We start from the raw sequence: 14,309 nt of genomic DNA, 5'->3' as shown, positions 1-14,309 counted from the left end.
ATCTATTTTTTTTAGTGTTTTTATCATGAAAGGATGTTAAACTCTGTCAAATACTCGTTCTGTTATTTATGGAGATGATCACGTGGCTCGTAGATTTTTGTCTTTCATTCTGTTAATGCACACGTTAAATTTTGACAGAAATTGCCAAACTACTATTCCAAAAAAGCTGTTATCAACTTATGACACCAACAATACCTGTTTCTGCAAACCCTCATCTATACTGGATATTATCGATCTTTTTTTCACTTTTGCTAACTGGCAAAAAAGAAACCTGATTGTTATTTTAATTTGTATTTTCTTGATAACCAGTGAAGTCAAAGAAACATCTTTTATGTTTCTGGCCACAGTCTTGAATTGTTAGGTCTTATCCTTTGCCTGTATTTTTCTATTGGGCTGTCTTAAGTTTTGATTTGTAGAAGCTCTAAATTCTTGTATTACATGTACTTCAAATTTTTTAGTGTTTATGCTGTCTTTCATTATGATGTTTTCATTTTTAATCATCAAATCTGTATTTTTCTTCATGACTATTGTTTAAAGAGACTTTCCTCATGCCAAGATTATAAAATATTTTCCTGTTTTATAATAGTTTTTGTTTTTATGTTTAGCCTCCTAATTTATCTAGAATTTATTTCTGTACATAGAGAGCGGTAAAGAGCTCCCCTGCAACTCTTTCAGATAATCCACTGTCCCTCAAATCACTTACTGAAAGCCCATCCTTTCCCCAATAATGTTAAGTGCCAACTTTATCTTATCCTAGGTTACCATACATGCATGGGCTTTTTTCTAGACTCTATTCAATTCCATTGCTCTACTTTTCCATTTCTGACCAATAACACACTATTTTAGGCACTCTAACTTTCATATCTTATGTTTTGATATCTGATAGGGTTAGTCTCCTCCCCCCTACCAAAGTTTTTCTTTTTCAAGTTTTGCCTAATCTTGAACAATTTATTTTCTAGATGAATTTGTCAGTTATCTTGCCAAGTTTCATTTAAAGAAACCCAAAAAGAACTGAATATATGAATTAGGAAAGAACTGACATAGTATTGATATATAGTATAGTATAGCATAATATTAAGCTAGTTCATTTAGGAACACAAAATGTCTCTAATTATTCAGGAATCTTTATTTTTTTATTTTGTTTTGAGACAGAGTCTCACTCTATTGCCCAGGCTGGAGTGCAGTGGCACCATCTCGGCCCACTGCAACCTCTGCCTCCCACATTCAAGCGATTCTCATGCTTCAGCCTTCCGAGTAGCTGAGACCACAGATGCGTGCCACCACCCCTGCTGATTTTTGTATTTTTAGCAGTGATAGGCTTTCACCGCATTGGCCAGGCTGGTCTCAAACTCCTGGCTTCAACTGATCTGCCCACCTCAGCACCCTAAAGTGCTGGGATTACAGGCATGAGCCACAGTGTCCAGCCTATTCAGGAATCTTTCACATCTATTAGCAAAGTGTTATAGCTGCATATTTCTTCTTCTTCCTTTTTTTTTTTTTTTTTTTTTTTTTTGAGATGGAGTCTCGCTCTGTCACCAGGCTGGAGGGCAGTGGCACGATCTCAGCTCACTGCAGCCTCTGCCTCCCAGGTTCAAATGATTCTCCTGCCTCAGCCTCCTGAGTAGCTGGGATTACAGGTGTGCGCCACCATGCTCAGCTAATTTTTGTATTTTTAGTAGAGATGGTGTATCACCATGTTGGCCAGGATGATTTCGATCTCTTGACCTCGTGATCTGCCTGCCTTGGCCTCCCAAAGTGCTAGGATTGCAGGCGTGAGCCACTGCACCCGGCCCATATTTCTTCTTTATTCGTAACAATGTATATCACTAATAATGCATGTTTTAATACCAAATTTGATGATATATATGAGCACTATGTTGGGTAACTGGAAAATAAGACAAAGAAACAACATGGTAGTACAGCAGGCTTTACAGTCAGACATGAATTTGAGTACTATGATTGTACCATCCTGGGTAACTACTTAATCTCTCTGAACTTCAGTTTTCCTGAGCTGCACCATGGGAATAATAACTATACCACAGGGTTATTGTAAAGATTAAAGGAAAGAATGCATCAAAACTGACTCACACAGTGCTTGGCACATGGCTGGTAATCTTAAATGGCAATTGTCATAGAGAGAGGAATCTAAGGGATACAAGGTACTTTTCAAAGCCCAAACAAAAGCTTCCTATTTTGAATTGGACTATGGCTAAATAAATAAATAGGTAACAGCTGCACTGGATTACATTCCACAGAGAAAGAATAGCCCCATCACGTCCTCAATAAGACATATTCTACATTTTACTCACAATTCAAATAGGAACAATGACAACAACGATGACAATAATAAAGATATATTTCTGCCACTGTGCAGATCAGGTGGGTTGGCTCGCCCTGCCTCTGGAATGCCTGTGTAGGGGTGAGGCGGGGGCTAATATACTTTGAACAGAAAAGAACCAAGTATAAGGAACACTGTCTGAGCAGGGACATGGACAGACCACATCAGTGGAAGGCAGGAGACACAATAAAAATAGTTCACAAGAGTGAACTTTATTTCTGATATTTCTTCCACGTGAAGGGCCCTGCACTAGCCCAACAATCCCAGCTTCTTTCCTTCCTTTCACTAACTAGTGAGCTCAAGATAAAGACCTAGGAATGTACAGCCTAGACTTCTCCTAGCCCTCGCTCTCTAGAGACTTAACTGCCCACAGGAAACCTGCGATCTACTTTGTTCATGAATCCAGTGTTTTACAGGTGCAACTATACCACCCACAGATAAACCATGCTGCCTAGAATCAGCTTCATCAATAATGAGGCAGTGATTTGGTTTCTCATTTGTCTTGCTCCTTTGCCTTATTTCTTAATTTGCTCAGAACTTGCACAAAGAAGAGATTACTATTTATTGAACTGCGTAAACAGCCAAAAGTATAATAAAGAGACCTACAATGGAATAACTGACATGATAGAGACTCAATGAGTGACATTTAGGATACTTTAGTCAGTTGTAACACATCTGCAGATTTACTTTTCTTTAAATAAACCTTGTTTCTGCTACGCTTTTATTGGTATGGTATCCAATACAGGGAATTTTTTTCAGTTTTCTCATTGGGACCTGAGCAAAAACAAAAACAGTTACAATCCCATAAATTATCCTGGAGGCCGGACACGGTGGCTCAAGCCTGTAATCCCAGCACTTTGGGAGGCCGAGGCAGGCGGATCACGAGGTCAGGCGATTGAGACCACGGTGAAACCCCGTCTCTACTAAAAATACAAAAAATTAGCCGGGCACGGTGGCGGGCGCCTGTAGTCCCAGCTACTCAGGAGGCTGAGGCAGGAGAATGGCGTGAACCCGGGAGGTGGAGCTTGCAGTGAGCAGAGATTGCGCCACTGCACTCCAGCCTGGGCGACAGAGTGAGACTCTGTCTCAAAAAAAAAAAAAAAAAAATATCCTGGAATGTTTTGTTCCACAGGTGTCAGAGGGCCAAGATGGTAAAATTCTTTGTATGAAGCACAGAGTTAGATAATATAAAGGGTCTGCACAGGGCATACCATCCTGCTTAAGCCTATGACTGCTGCATGTTAACACCCTAGAATCCCAGGTGCGGCCCCAACCGTAAAGCCTCCTCCTGAACAGTTCTTTAAAATCAGTGCAGGACTTTTCAAAACGCACATGTAGTCTTGTGTTAGAGCCAAATTTATATCTTATAGTCTAACACTTTATTTGATATTTCAATTATATACATAAAAATATCATCAAGATATGAAGTCATACCACAATCATTACTATTTTATTTTTATCTACTTTTTATCACTAAAAATGCTCTAACATCTAGGATATTTTTCACATTATTTTGAAACTTTAAACTTACAGGCAAAAAGTGTTATTTATAACAGAATACTTTTTTTAATTTTAAAAAAGTAACAATGTGACTGATACAGTCATTCAGAAAAGGATAAAAGTAATCAAACCTTAAGAGACTTACCAGGTGTGTTACTGAACTGCATGTTTTTAATTCTTTCATTTAATAATTGCTTCTCAGGTACCAGATAGACAAGCTTATTCTGATATTCCTTATAAAAAGAAAAAATAATACCCGATTACAATGTTATAATATTGTCCAAGAGTTTTTTTTGAAAACTTTAAAACAGGATTTACTCATCTTTGAAACTTATTTTAGAAATAATACATAGTTGTAAACTGCTTACAACTTATGAATCAACTAGAATGGAATTATGCCAAGAAATATTTAAGCCAAAATCAATTTTGAGTGACTGGCTGAAATTAAAACGCAGTGAAGAAAGCCTTTGTAAATGGGGTGTGTCTAGAAGCCTACAATTCTCAGCTTACTGATGAGTGACAGCAGACCTGTGCTAGATGGTATGTGTAAGCATGCCATGACACTTCAGGATGAATATGTGTATATCAAAGAGGGACTAAACGGTGGGTGCGGTGGCTCACGCCTGTAATCTCAGCACTTTGGGAGGCCAAGGCAGGTGGATCACTTGAGGTCAGGAGTTCAAGACCAGCCTGGTCAACATGGTGAAACCCTGTCTCCACTAAAAATACAAAAATTAGCCAGGCGTGGTGGTGGGTGCCTGTAATCCCAGCTACTCAGAAGGCTGAGGCAGGAGAATTGCTTGAGCCTGGGAGGCAAGAAGTTGCAGCGAGCTGAGATCATGCCACTGCACTCCAGCCTGGGTGACAGAGGGAGGAAAAAAAAAAAAGAGGGACTAAAGACTAGGAAAGCAGGTTTAAATCAGACAGAAAATATTTTTGGCTTTTGTTTATCTCTCCTGTAACAAAGCAAAAAGACTGACTGATTAATTGCCAGTCCATGCAGTAAGAGAAATTGGGTAAGAGAACTCCAGAGATGCAGAATGCTTCCACGGCCCCATTCTGCAAATAGTAATTACTGAACCAGACCCTGCTGCACAAGTAAAGAAGAGAATTACCAGGACCCCAAGGGACATATTCAAGTTCTCATCATAATTTTAAAAAGAATAACTTTAAGTCAAAATTTCCTAAAATTAGTAGCAATAACCTTATTTTAATGTATGTTATGGTCTGAATGTTGGTATGTCCCCAACATTCATATGTTGGAACCTAACTCTCAATGCAGTACTATTAAGAAGTAGGGCTTTAGGAGGCTCCACACTCACGAATGAGATGACTGTCCTTATAAAGGAAGTTGAAGGGACTGCCTTACCCTTTCTGCATGTGAAGACGCAGCAAGAAGGCACTAGTTTTAAAGGAGACAGCAAGCCCTCATCAGACATTGAATCTGCTAACACCTGGATCTTGGACTTCTCAGTCTCTAGAACTATGAGTAAATAAATTTCTGTTGTTTATAAATTACCTAGTCTAAGGTCTTTTGTTATAGCAAAAGTAATGAATTAAGAATGCATAAACATTGTTAAAGAGTTAAAACTCAAAGTGATAAATGTCCACTTATGTATATATATTTGGCAAAACTTAACCAGATGTCTAGCAGAGTTTTAGTAGGTCTATGGACTTCCTGATATTGTATACAGGATTATGTGTATTTAGATCACAAGCCTATCAAAGACTCAAAGGTTACTGACCCCCAAAACAAAACTCTATTAGAAAAACTGTTTTTGTTTTTTTTTTTGAGACGGAGTCTCGCTCTGTCACCCAGGCTGGAGTGCAGTGGCGCAATCTCGGCTCACTGCAAGCTCCGCCTCCCAGGTTCACACCATTCTCCTGCCTCAGCCACTCCGAGTAGCTGGGACTACAGGCTGTTTTGTTTTGAGATGGAATCTCGCTCTATCGCCCATGCTGGAGTACAGTGGTGTGATCCTGGTTCACTGCAACCTCTGCCTCCTGGATTCAAGCGATTCTCCTGCCTCAGTCTCCCGAGTAGCTAGGATTACAGGCATGTGCCACCACATCCAGCTAATTTTTTTGTATTTTTAGTAGAGACAGGGTTTCGCCCTGTTGACCAGGCTGGTCTCGAACTCCTGACCTCAGGGGATCCACCCGCCTCGGCTTCCCAAAGTGCTAGGATTACAGCCATGAGCCACCGCGCCCAGCCCAGAAGAACTATTAATTGTACATGTTTAAGAACAATTTAGCAGTGAAGGACTTACCTGAAGTTCCTGTTGAAGTTGCTTGATTTCCATAATTTCCAGGTCACACTGCTTATCCAGAACTTCCAGCTCGGTCTTTTGAGTTTGCTTTTTGAGTCGGACATCCTGAAGTCTGCCTGAGATCTGCTGATGTTTGCCATTCTATAGGAAGATCATATAAATATATAGTAACATAAAATGCTAATAGAAAATGTTTCTACAAGGAGAATAATATTTTTAGTTAAATTTTAAAATCTCAGTTACCATTCATATTCATCGTGAAATAAATGCCTAAAACCAAGTGGAATGTGTTTCAGAGTTGTGTCTGCTAACCCAAGTTATTAGTGGGAAACACATCATTCTGAGTGCAAGAGCCCATGTGTTAGTATGGGAAAGCAGAAACAGAACACATTGAATTTTTTTCTGAATTCCACATTAATTAGACAATATTAATTAATATTAATATCAGAGACACTCTCAAAGAATGATGAAGAGGAATAAATGTTTGCATGTGATGCTCAGCATTACCTTCTCTGAACTTCTATTTCTACCCTAAATATTGCCATCTAATTTCCTCTAATTAAATAGTGCCCAGGAGGAACATTTTGGCAACAGTTCTGTTCTATACTAATATTCTTCTCCTTTTTTTCTCTTCTTCTGTGAAGAAATCAAACCAAATAGCAGAGATTCTCAATGGGACCTAAGAAGAAGGGTGACGTGGGGGATTATGGGCTGAACTGTGTCCCCTAAAATTCATACGTTAAAGTCCCAAGCCCCAGTACCTCAGAATGTGACAATATTTGGAGACAGGGACTTTAAACAGGTGATTAAGGTTAAACAAAGTCATATAGGTGGACCCTAATCCAATCTAACTGGTGTCCTTATCAGAGGTGGAAATCTGAACACAAAAGGCACCAGAGAGAAACACTTTCATAGAAAAGACCATATAAGGACACAATGAAAGATGGCCACCTGCAAGCCACCAAAAGAGGCCTTGCAAGAAACTAAGCCTATGGATACCTTGGTCTTAGATCTTAGGAGCTGTGAAAAAATTAATTTCTGTTGTTTAAGCCACCTAGCCTATCGTATTTTGTTACAACAGCCCTACCAAACTAATACAGTGGAGTGAGGGGAAATGACATCCCAGGTTAAAAATCACTGATGATGAAAAGTTTTACTGAAGACTATGTTTCATATTTGAAATACATACACTGAAAGGAACATGTGTATCGCTGCTGGAGCTCACATTCTTATCCTCAACATGGGATACGTATAGGCTCTGGACCTTTCCAGACTCTGCACATTCACCTGTGTTACTGTGCTTCGTGTGATGCACCAGTTCTTGAGGGAAAAACAATCAATCTTAAGGTCTCTTCCCATTATATATAGTCAAGATGATATATATATATATATATATATATATATATAAATAGTGCAAAAGAGTTAAAAGTTTTTTACAACTGTTTTGTAGTACTCTGGCATGATTAATACTTGTGGTATGTATGTCTATCCATTTGAAGGCATAAAATAATATATTTCTGACTAAAGATATTGTGATGATTTAAAAAATAATTTTTTATGTAATTCAAGTCATCAACCAAATAAAATGTTAGACTATGATCACACAATATCTAAATCTGGCTCTACTACATGACTAGGTATGCATTTTTGCAAAACCCTACTATACGATCAGGGTAGGCTCATGGGATTCTAGGGTTGTGGCAGAATAGTGCCAGATCTTTTATATCTTCTCACCACACATTTCAAACAAAGTCTTTTAACAACTTGACCCTCTAACGTCTGATTGGTAAAAACTGCTTAGCAGCCAGTATTAGCTAAGAACTACAATCCTGCAGAACTGGAACTGTAAGAGATCATTTAGGTCAGCAGTTTCAAATCAGTTGTCTTTTTAATAGTAGAATCTTTTTTTTTCTGGAGCAAATCTTGAGTGAAACCCCAAGAAACATAAAGCACACAAATGTCAAGCTTCTCTGTTGTGAAGTGTGGGAAGAGTTGGGGAGAGATCACTGTTCTGCTGCCTGAGCTTCCCCTCTCCTGCCTCTGCTTAGACCTCCTCAGACCATCTTACAGAGACCAATCTGAAAACTGAAAATCACTCAACTAACACAACTCTTTATTTCATACAAGGGAAAAGTGAGGCACAGAGAAGGGAAATGTCTTGCCCAGGAGTACATGGTTCATCAGTATCTGAACTGATGCTACAACATAATTCTCAGCATTGTGAGTCATTATCCTTTTCTCAGTAAACCATATTGTACAGTCTGTTTATATGAAAATGTGACTATTTAATGACATTAAGACATAAAACTAATTCACGAGAGATTTTAAAACACAATTATATTTTTCTTTTTTTTTTTTGAGATGGCGTCTCACTCTGTTACCTAGGCTGGAGTGCAGTGGCGCGATCTTGGCTCACTGCAACCTCCACCTCCTGGGTTCAAGTGATTCTCCTGCCTCAGCCTCCCGAGTAGCTAGGATTACAGGCACCCGCCACCACCCACCATGGCGAGCTAATTTTTGTTCGTTTGTTTGAGATAGAGTCTCGCTCTGTTGCCCAGGCTTGAGTGCAGTGGCACAATCTCGGCTCACTGCAACCTCCGCCTCCCAGGATCAAGCGATTCTTCTGCCTCAGTGTCCCAAGTAGCTGGGACTACAGGTGCACACCACCACTCCTGGCTAATTTTTGTATTTTTAGTAGAGATGGGATTTTACTATATTGGCCAGGCTGGTCTCGAACTCCTGACCTTGTGATCCACCTGCCTCAGCCTCCCAATGCATTGGGATTACAGTGAGCCACCATGCCCAGCCCACAGCCGGCATTTTTTTTTTTTTTTTTGGTAGAGATGGGGTTTCAGCATGTTGGCCAGGCTGGTTTTGAACTCCTGAACCCAGCTGATCCACCTGCCTTGGCCTCCCAAAGTGCTAGGATTACAGGTGTGCGCCACCATGCCCGGCCCACAATTACATTTTTCAACAGGTAGCTCTATCATCATTCAGATAGATTTCACTTAAACTTCAGCCATACCAGTGCTTCCAACTCAAGATGAAGACTCTTCTTTTTAGAGTTTAACCTGACAATTTCTTCCTGTTCCCTATTCTTTTGATTGAGAAGCTCCTGTCGCCGAATTCTCTCCCATTCTAAGCGACGTTGTCGTTCAAGTTCCTGTTTTGCTGCCTGAAAAAAAAGGAATTAAACTTAATTTTTAAATTAAAAATTTTGCATGATTCAAAAACTGGGAAGACAATAAAAGTTAGGCAGAGTTTAGCACTTAGTGCCTACAGTGCCTAAGGGTAGCTAGGCAAATCTAGTTTTATTAATGGGCCTAAAGACTTCCAAAAAAGTAGCTTCATCTATCATATTTTCTGATTTCTTCATGAGATCTTTTTTTTTTTCCCCAGACAGCATCTCGCTCTGTCACCCAGGCTAGAGTGCAGTGGCACCACCTTGGCTCACGGCAACCCCTACCACCTGGGCTCAAGTGATTCTCCTGCCTCAGCCCCCTAAGTAGCTGGGATTACAGGCACATGCCACCACGCCTAATTTTTGTACTTTTTGTAGAGACAGGGATTCACCATGTTGCCCAGGTTGGAAGACCATCCTTTTGTTACAGTCATTTTTCTCTTAATAAGTTACAGAATGACTTCATAAATATAAATGTTAACAGGAATAATTTCCCCTCTATGCTGGTATCTGGGAGACAAAATTCTATTTATATTATTTCAGTGTGCAATAACTTTCTGTGCTCCACCCCAGCCCTTTAAAACACAGCCAGTTCTCCTAAGGACCCTTCTTTCCCAGCAACACTATCCCAAAGGCCTGTGCAAGCCCATCCTCTTGATTCCTCTCTAGAGAGACTTTCAATGCCCAACTCTCATCTTTCTGTCTCTCCAATTCCTTGGACTCTTAATCTGGATCTTAAACTTGCTTTCGTCTAATGACTTGCTCAGCTGGCTAACTAACCTTAGCTCCTCACTCAACTTAGCTCTGCAGTCAATCCTCCTTTGATTGAGATATCACGTGCAAAGGATGCTTTCTCTACCACTTACCAGTTCTGAAAACTCCTTATAAGCAAGAAGCCTCTTTCCCTCCTCAAGGGAAGGAAGGATCAGATTTGTAAAGGATAAGAATGAAATGATGCAGAGCAAAAGGCAAAACAAAGGTTCAAAAAATAAGCATTTTTTAATCAAATGAAATACAGTCACTTATTAAATGTAATGATTTTCTTAAGAAATAAAAAACTTAAAAATAACCTCTCGTCTTTCTATCTCTTTTCTCCTTTCTTCCTCTCGTTGTCTCTCCAATTCCCGTTGCTTCTCCAAGCGTTTTTCTAATTCAAGTTGTTTCTTCCATTCTTGTTCTTGTAATTCTCTCTGTTTTCGTTCCCACTCTTCCTTTTCTTTCTGGGCTTTACGTTCTGCCTCCCTCTGTTGCTGCTCCATCAAGGCTTGGCGTCGCTTCTCCAGCTCCATGTTCCCCCGCTCATAGTTGGCTTTCCGTTTGTCCTCAAAAGTAACTGAACAAGGTATGCCTATCAGCATCCACGCACATGAACAGCCTACAGAACCTGTAATCTAGTTTCTATATACTTATGCCTTGAGATCATTTGAGTGCTATCAGTATTTGAATACTTCTCCTAAGGATAATTTTAACTCAAATCTAAGTGTAAAAATATCTACTTTCTTCAAGGATATTCAATTTTAGAAAAACAAATTTTTAAGTTTGAATCCATTCAAGAGAGAAATAATTTTTATAAACTTGCCAATAAAAATACTTTTTCGGTTGGGTGTGGTGGCTCACGCCTGTAATCCCAACACTTTGGGAGGCTGAGGTGAGCAGATCACCTGAGGTCAGGAGTTCAAGACCAGCCTGGCCAACATGGTGAAACCCCATCTCTACTAAAAATACCAAAAATTAGCCAGGCATAGTGGCAGGCACCTGTAATCCCAGCTACTCAGAGGCTGAGACAGGAGAATCGCTTGAACCCAGGAGGCAGAAGTTGCAGTGAGCCGGGATTGTGCCGTTGCACTCCAGCCTGGGCAACGAGAAAAAAAAAAAAAAAAAAAAACAACTTTTTTTTCTTCTTCAAGGACAATCAAAGCTGTGTGGTTATACATTATTTTTTATGTCATTAACATCCTAATATATTAAAACAGCTACAAATGTATTCTTTCAACCAATATTTAAATTTTAAAGGTAAAGATTTCATTACAAAGTTTACTCTAGTAACTCAGCCTAAAGTAGGAGAAACTTTAACTCTGATGTCCATAATCCTGTCAAATACATCTAATTGTCTCTTCTTCCTTCATACTCTTCTCATTTTGACCATCTTAATTTTATCAATACCAAAATACATCCCATCTATCAAATAGTTTTTTCTCATATAGCACATAAAATATTAAAAATATAAAAATTCTAAATATTCCGTTACATTTAAAGGTAGAATTTAAAAGAACTCAGTATAAATATACAACTTTGACACTCAGTGATACCTGGTAATTTCTTCTGAGGCTCCTCTTCTTGCATTTTCTGATATGAAGGTAGAGTTCCATTAATGGAATCAATTTGCTTTCCTCCTCTAAAAAAATCAAACAACAAAGTTAGCATCATGTAGTCTGGACATTTTCAGACTAGATTACACAGACTACCAGTGATTACAGCAATTTGATATTGGGGATACAGTACTAAAGATATTTAAAACAGTTTGGTATGTCGTTACAAAATACAGTAGTATATGGATATTCAAGACAGAGAAATCTGGATTCAAATCACGGTTCAGCTAATTTTTGTTCTTGGGCAAGTTTTTCTTTATCTCTTTAGTCATTAGCTTCCTTATGTATAACATGATGAAAACACATCCACTTCTTTTTTTTTTTTTTTTTTTTTGAGGCAGGGTCTCGCTCTGTTGCCCAGGCTAGAGTGCTGTGGCATAATCACAACTTACTGTAGCCTTGAACTCCTATGCTCTAGTGTTCCTCCTGCCCCAGCTTCCAGAGTACCTAGGACTACAGGCACACACCACCACATCTGGCTAATTATTTTTATTTTTGTAGATACGGGGTCTTACTATGTTGTCCATGCTGGTCCTGAACTCCTGGCCTCACGTGATCCTCCCATCTCAGCTCCCAGTGTTATGATTATAGGCGTAAGCTGCCATGCCTGGCTCACATCTACTTCTAATATGTACCCTTTTCCAGTATAACTCGTTGAATACTAAAATCAATGGCAGTGCAAATATTTAACTCTCTTCTAAATCACATCTGCCAAGTTATCAAAACCATAGTTCTCCACCTCCAGGCACACTCACCTGAAAGATGGAGGAACAAGCTCAGGAGGTAAAGTCAGTGGTAATGGCTGTCCAGCTTTGGCCATGTCAGTAAGGTGCATTGCAAGAATAAACTCTTCTGCTTTTAGCTGTCCATCACCATCAATGTCAGCCAGAGTCCTAAAGAAAATGTTAAAATTCACAACTTAATAAAGTCTATTTGGAGTAAAATATTGCCTTAAAAGTTCAATTTTTTATTTTATTTATTTATTTATTTATTTATTTATTTGAGATGGAGTCTAGCTCTGTCGCTCAAGCTGGAGTGCAGTGGCACGATCTCAGCTCACTGCAAGCTCCGCCTCCTGGGTTCATGCCATTTTCCTGCCTCAGTCTCCCGAGTAGCTGGGACTACAGGCGCCCGCCACCACGCCCGGCTAATTTTTTGTATTTTTAGTAGAGACGGGGTTTCACCGTGTTAGCCAGGATGGTCTCGATCTCCTGACCTCGTGATCCGCCCGCCTCAGCCTCCCAAAGTGCTGGGATTACAGGCATGAGCCGCCTGTGCCCGGCCAATTTTTTATTTTTAAAAGAAGGATAATGATGGTAAAACTGCTGGGTACGCTTATTTTAGTGAAATGTAAATATGTACATTTACGTAACTCACTATTGAATGTAAGTATGTAAGTATGTACATTCAATAGTGAGTTAATTTTTACCCCTGATTTTCAAGACATAAAAGAGAAGGAAGAAACTTTGAAACAGAAAGAGAACTAACTACCCCTTCTGAGAAAGTGGCTTGTCTTACTCCATGGTTAATTCACCTACCAAATCACATTTACCTATATTAAAAATGAGATATTCTCTGATTCTCCATAGAAGGGATTAAAGAAAACAAGTTTTTCTTGTAAAATATAGTCATGAACTGCATAATGACATATCGGTCAACAATGGACTGCATTTATAATGGTGGTCCCATAAGATTATAATGGAGCTGAAAAATTCCTACCACCTAAGGACACTGTAGCTGTCATAATGCAATGCATTACCTATGTGTCTGTGGTGATGCTAGTGTGAACAAACATACTGCACTGCCAGCTGTAGAAAAGTACAGCATATACAATTATGTACACAGTACATAACACTCAATAACAATAAACATCTGTTAATATGTTACTGGATTATGTATTTACTATACTTTATTTTTATTGTTATTTTAGAGTGTACTCCTTCTACTTACAGAAAAAAAAAATTAACTATAAGACAGCCTCAGGCAGGTCAGGAGAAATTCCAGAAGGCATTGTTATCATAGGAGACAATGGCTCCATGCGTGTTATTGCCCCTGAACACCTTCCAGTGAGACAAGATGTGGAGGTAGAAGATAGTGATACTGATGATCTTGACCCTCTACAGGCCTAAGCTAATGGGTGTCTTTGTGTCTCAGTTTTTACCAAAAGTTTAAAAAGTAAAAATAAATTTTAAAAACAAAAAAAGAGCTTAAAGAATAGGATATCTTTCTGTACAATGTGTTTGTGTTTTAAGCTGTTATTACAAGAGTAAAAAGTTTTAAAAAATTTAAATGTTTATAAAGTTAAAAAGTTATAGTATGCCAAGACTAATCTATTGTTGAAGAAAATATTTTTTGTAAATTTGGTGTAGCTTAAGGGTACAACAACATTCTGTACAATTACATTTGCCTCCAAGCTTAATACTAACTTTCAAATGGCTGCTTTTATAGAGCATCTCTGAGTCACAAACTTTTACAGAAACAGTATCTTTCTTGTAATAGGGGAGGGATAGTTTAATTAATTAATGTATAGTTAAATTAATCAAATGTAATTAAGGGACAAACTTACCAAATAGTAGCTAGCTGAGTCTGAGAAAGATTTGACTGAAGAAGGGCATTTCTAGCTTGAAAACCTGATTAAGTAGGGAAAATCA

The 14,309-nt window shown here is 38.9% G+C and overlaps 1 protein-coding gene across 15 annotated transcripts in view; it reads right to left on the bottom strand.

The window, feature by feature from the left end:
- Nucleotides 1–14,309, bottom strand: part of ITSN2 (intersectin 2) — a 158,579-nt gene that overhangs the window by 89,502 nt on the left and 54,768 nt on the right. For all 15 annotated transcript variants that reach the window (XM_063623891.1, XM_063623889.1, XM_055253700.2 and 12 more), the window contains 7 exons: nucleotides 14,225–14,288; nucleotides 12,414–12,551; nucleotides 11,599–11,684; nucleotides 10,360–10,622; nucleotides 9,134–9,283; nucleotides 6,109–6,249; nucleotides 3,984–4,071 (listed from right to left, as the gene is read on the bottom strand). In XM_063623891.1, coding sequence (XP_063479961.1) covers nucleotides 3,984–4,071; nucleotides 6,109–6,249; nucleotides 9,134–9,283; nucleotides 10,360–10,622; nucleotides 11,599–11,684; nucleotides 12,414–12,551; nucleotides 14,225–14,288 — 930 coding nt within the window. The remainder of the gene's footprint in view (nucleotides 1–3,983; nucleotides 4,072–6,108; nucleotides 6,250–9,133; nucleotides 9,284–10,359; nucleotides 10,623–11,598; nucleotides 11,685–12,413; nucleotides 12,552–14,224; nucleotides 14,289–14,309) is intronic.

Source organism: Symphalangus syndactylus, chromosome 18, assembly GCF_028878055.3.
Source record: "Symphalangus syndactylus isolate Jambi chromosome 18, NHGRI_mSymSyn1-v2.1_pri, whole genome shotgun sequence".
Taxonomy (NCBI): Eukaryota; Metazoa; Chordata; class Mammalia; order Primates; family Hylobatidae; genus Symphalangus; species Symphalangus syndactylus.
Note: the sequence above shows the minus strand (reverse complement) of the source record. Positions and strands in the feature narration are given on the sequence as shown.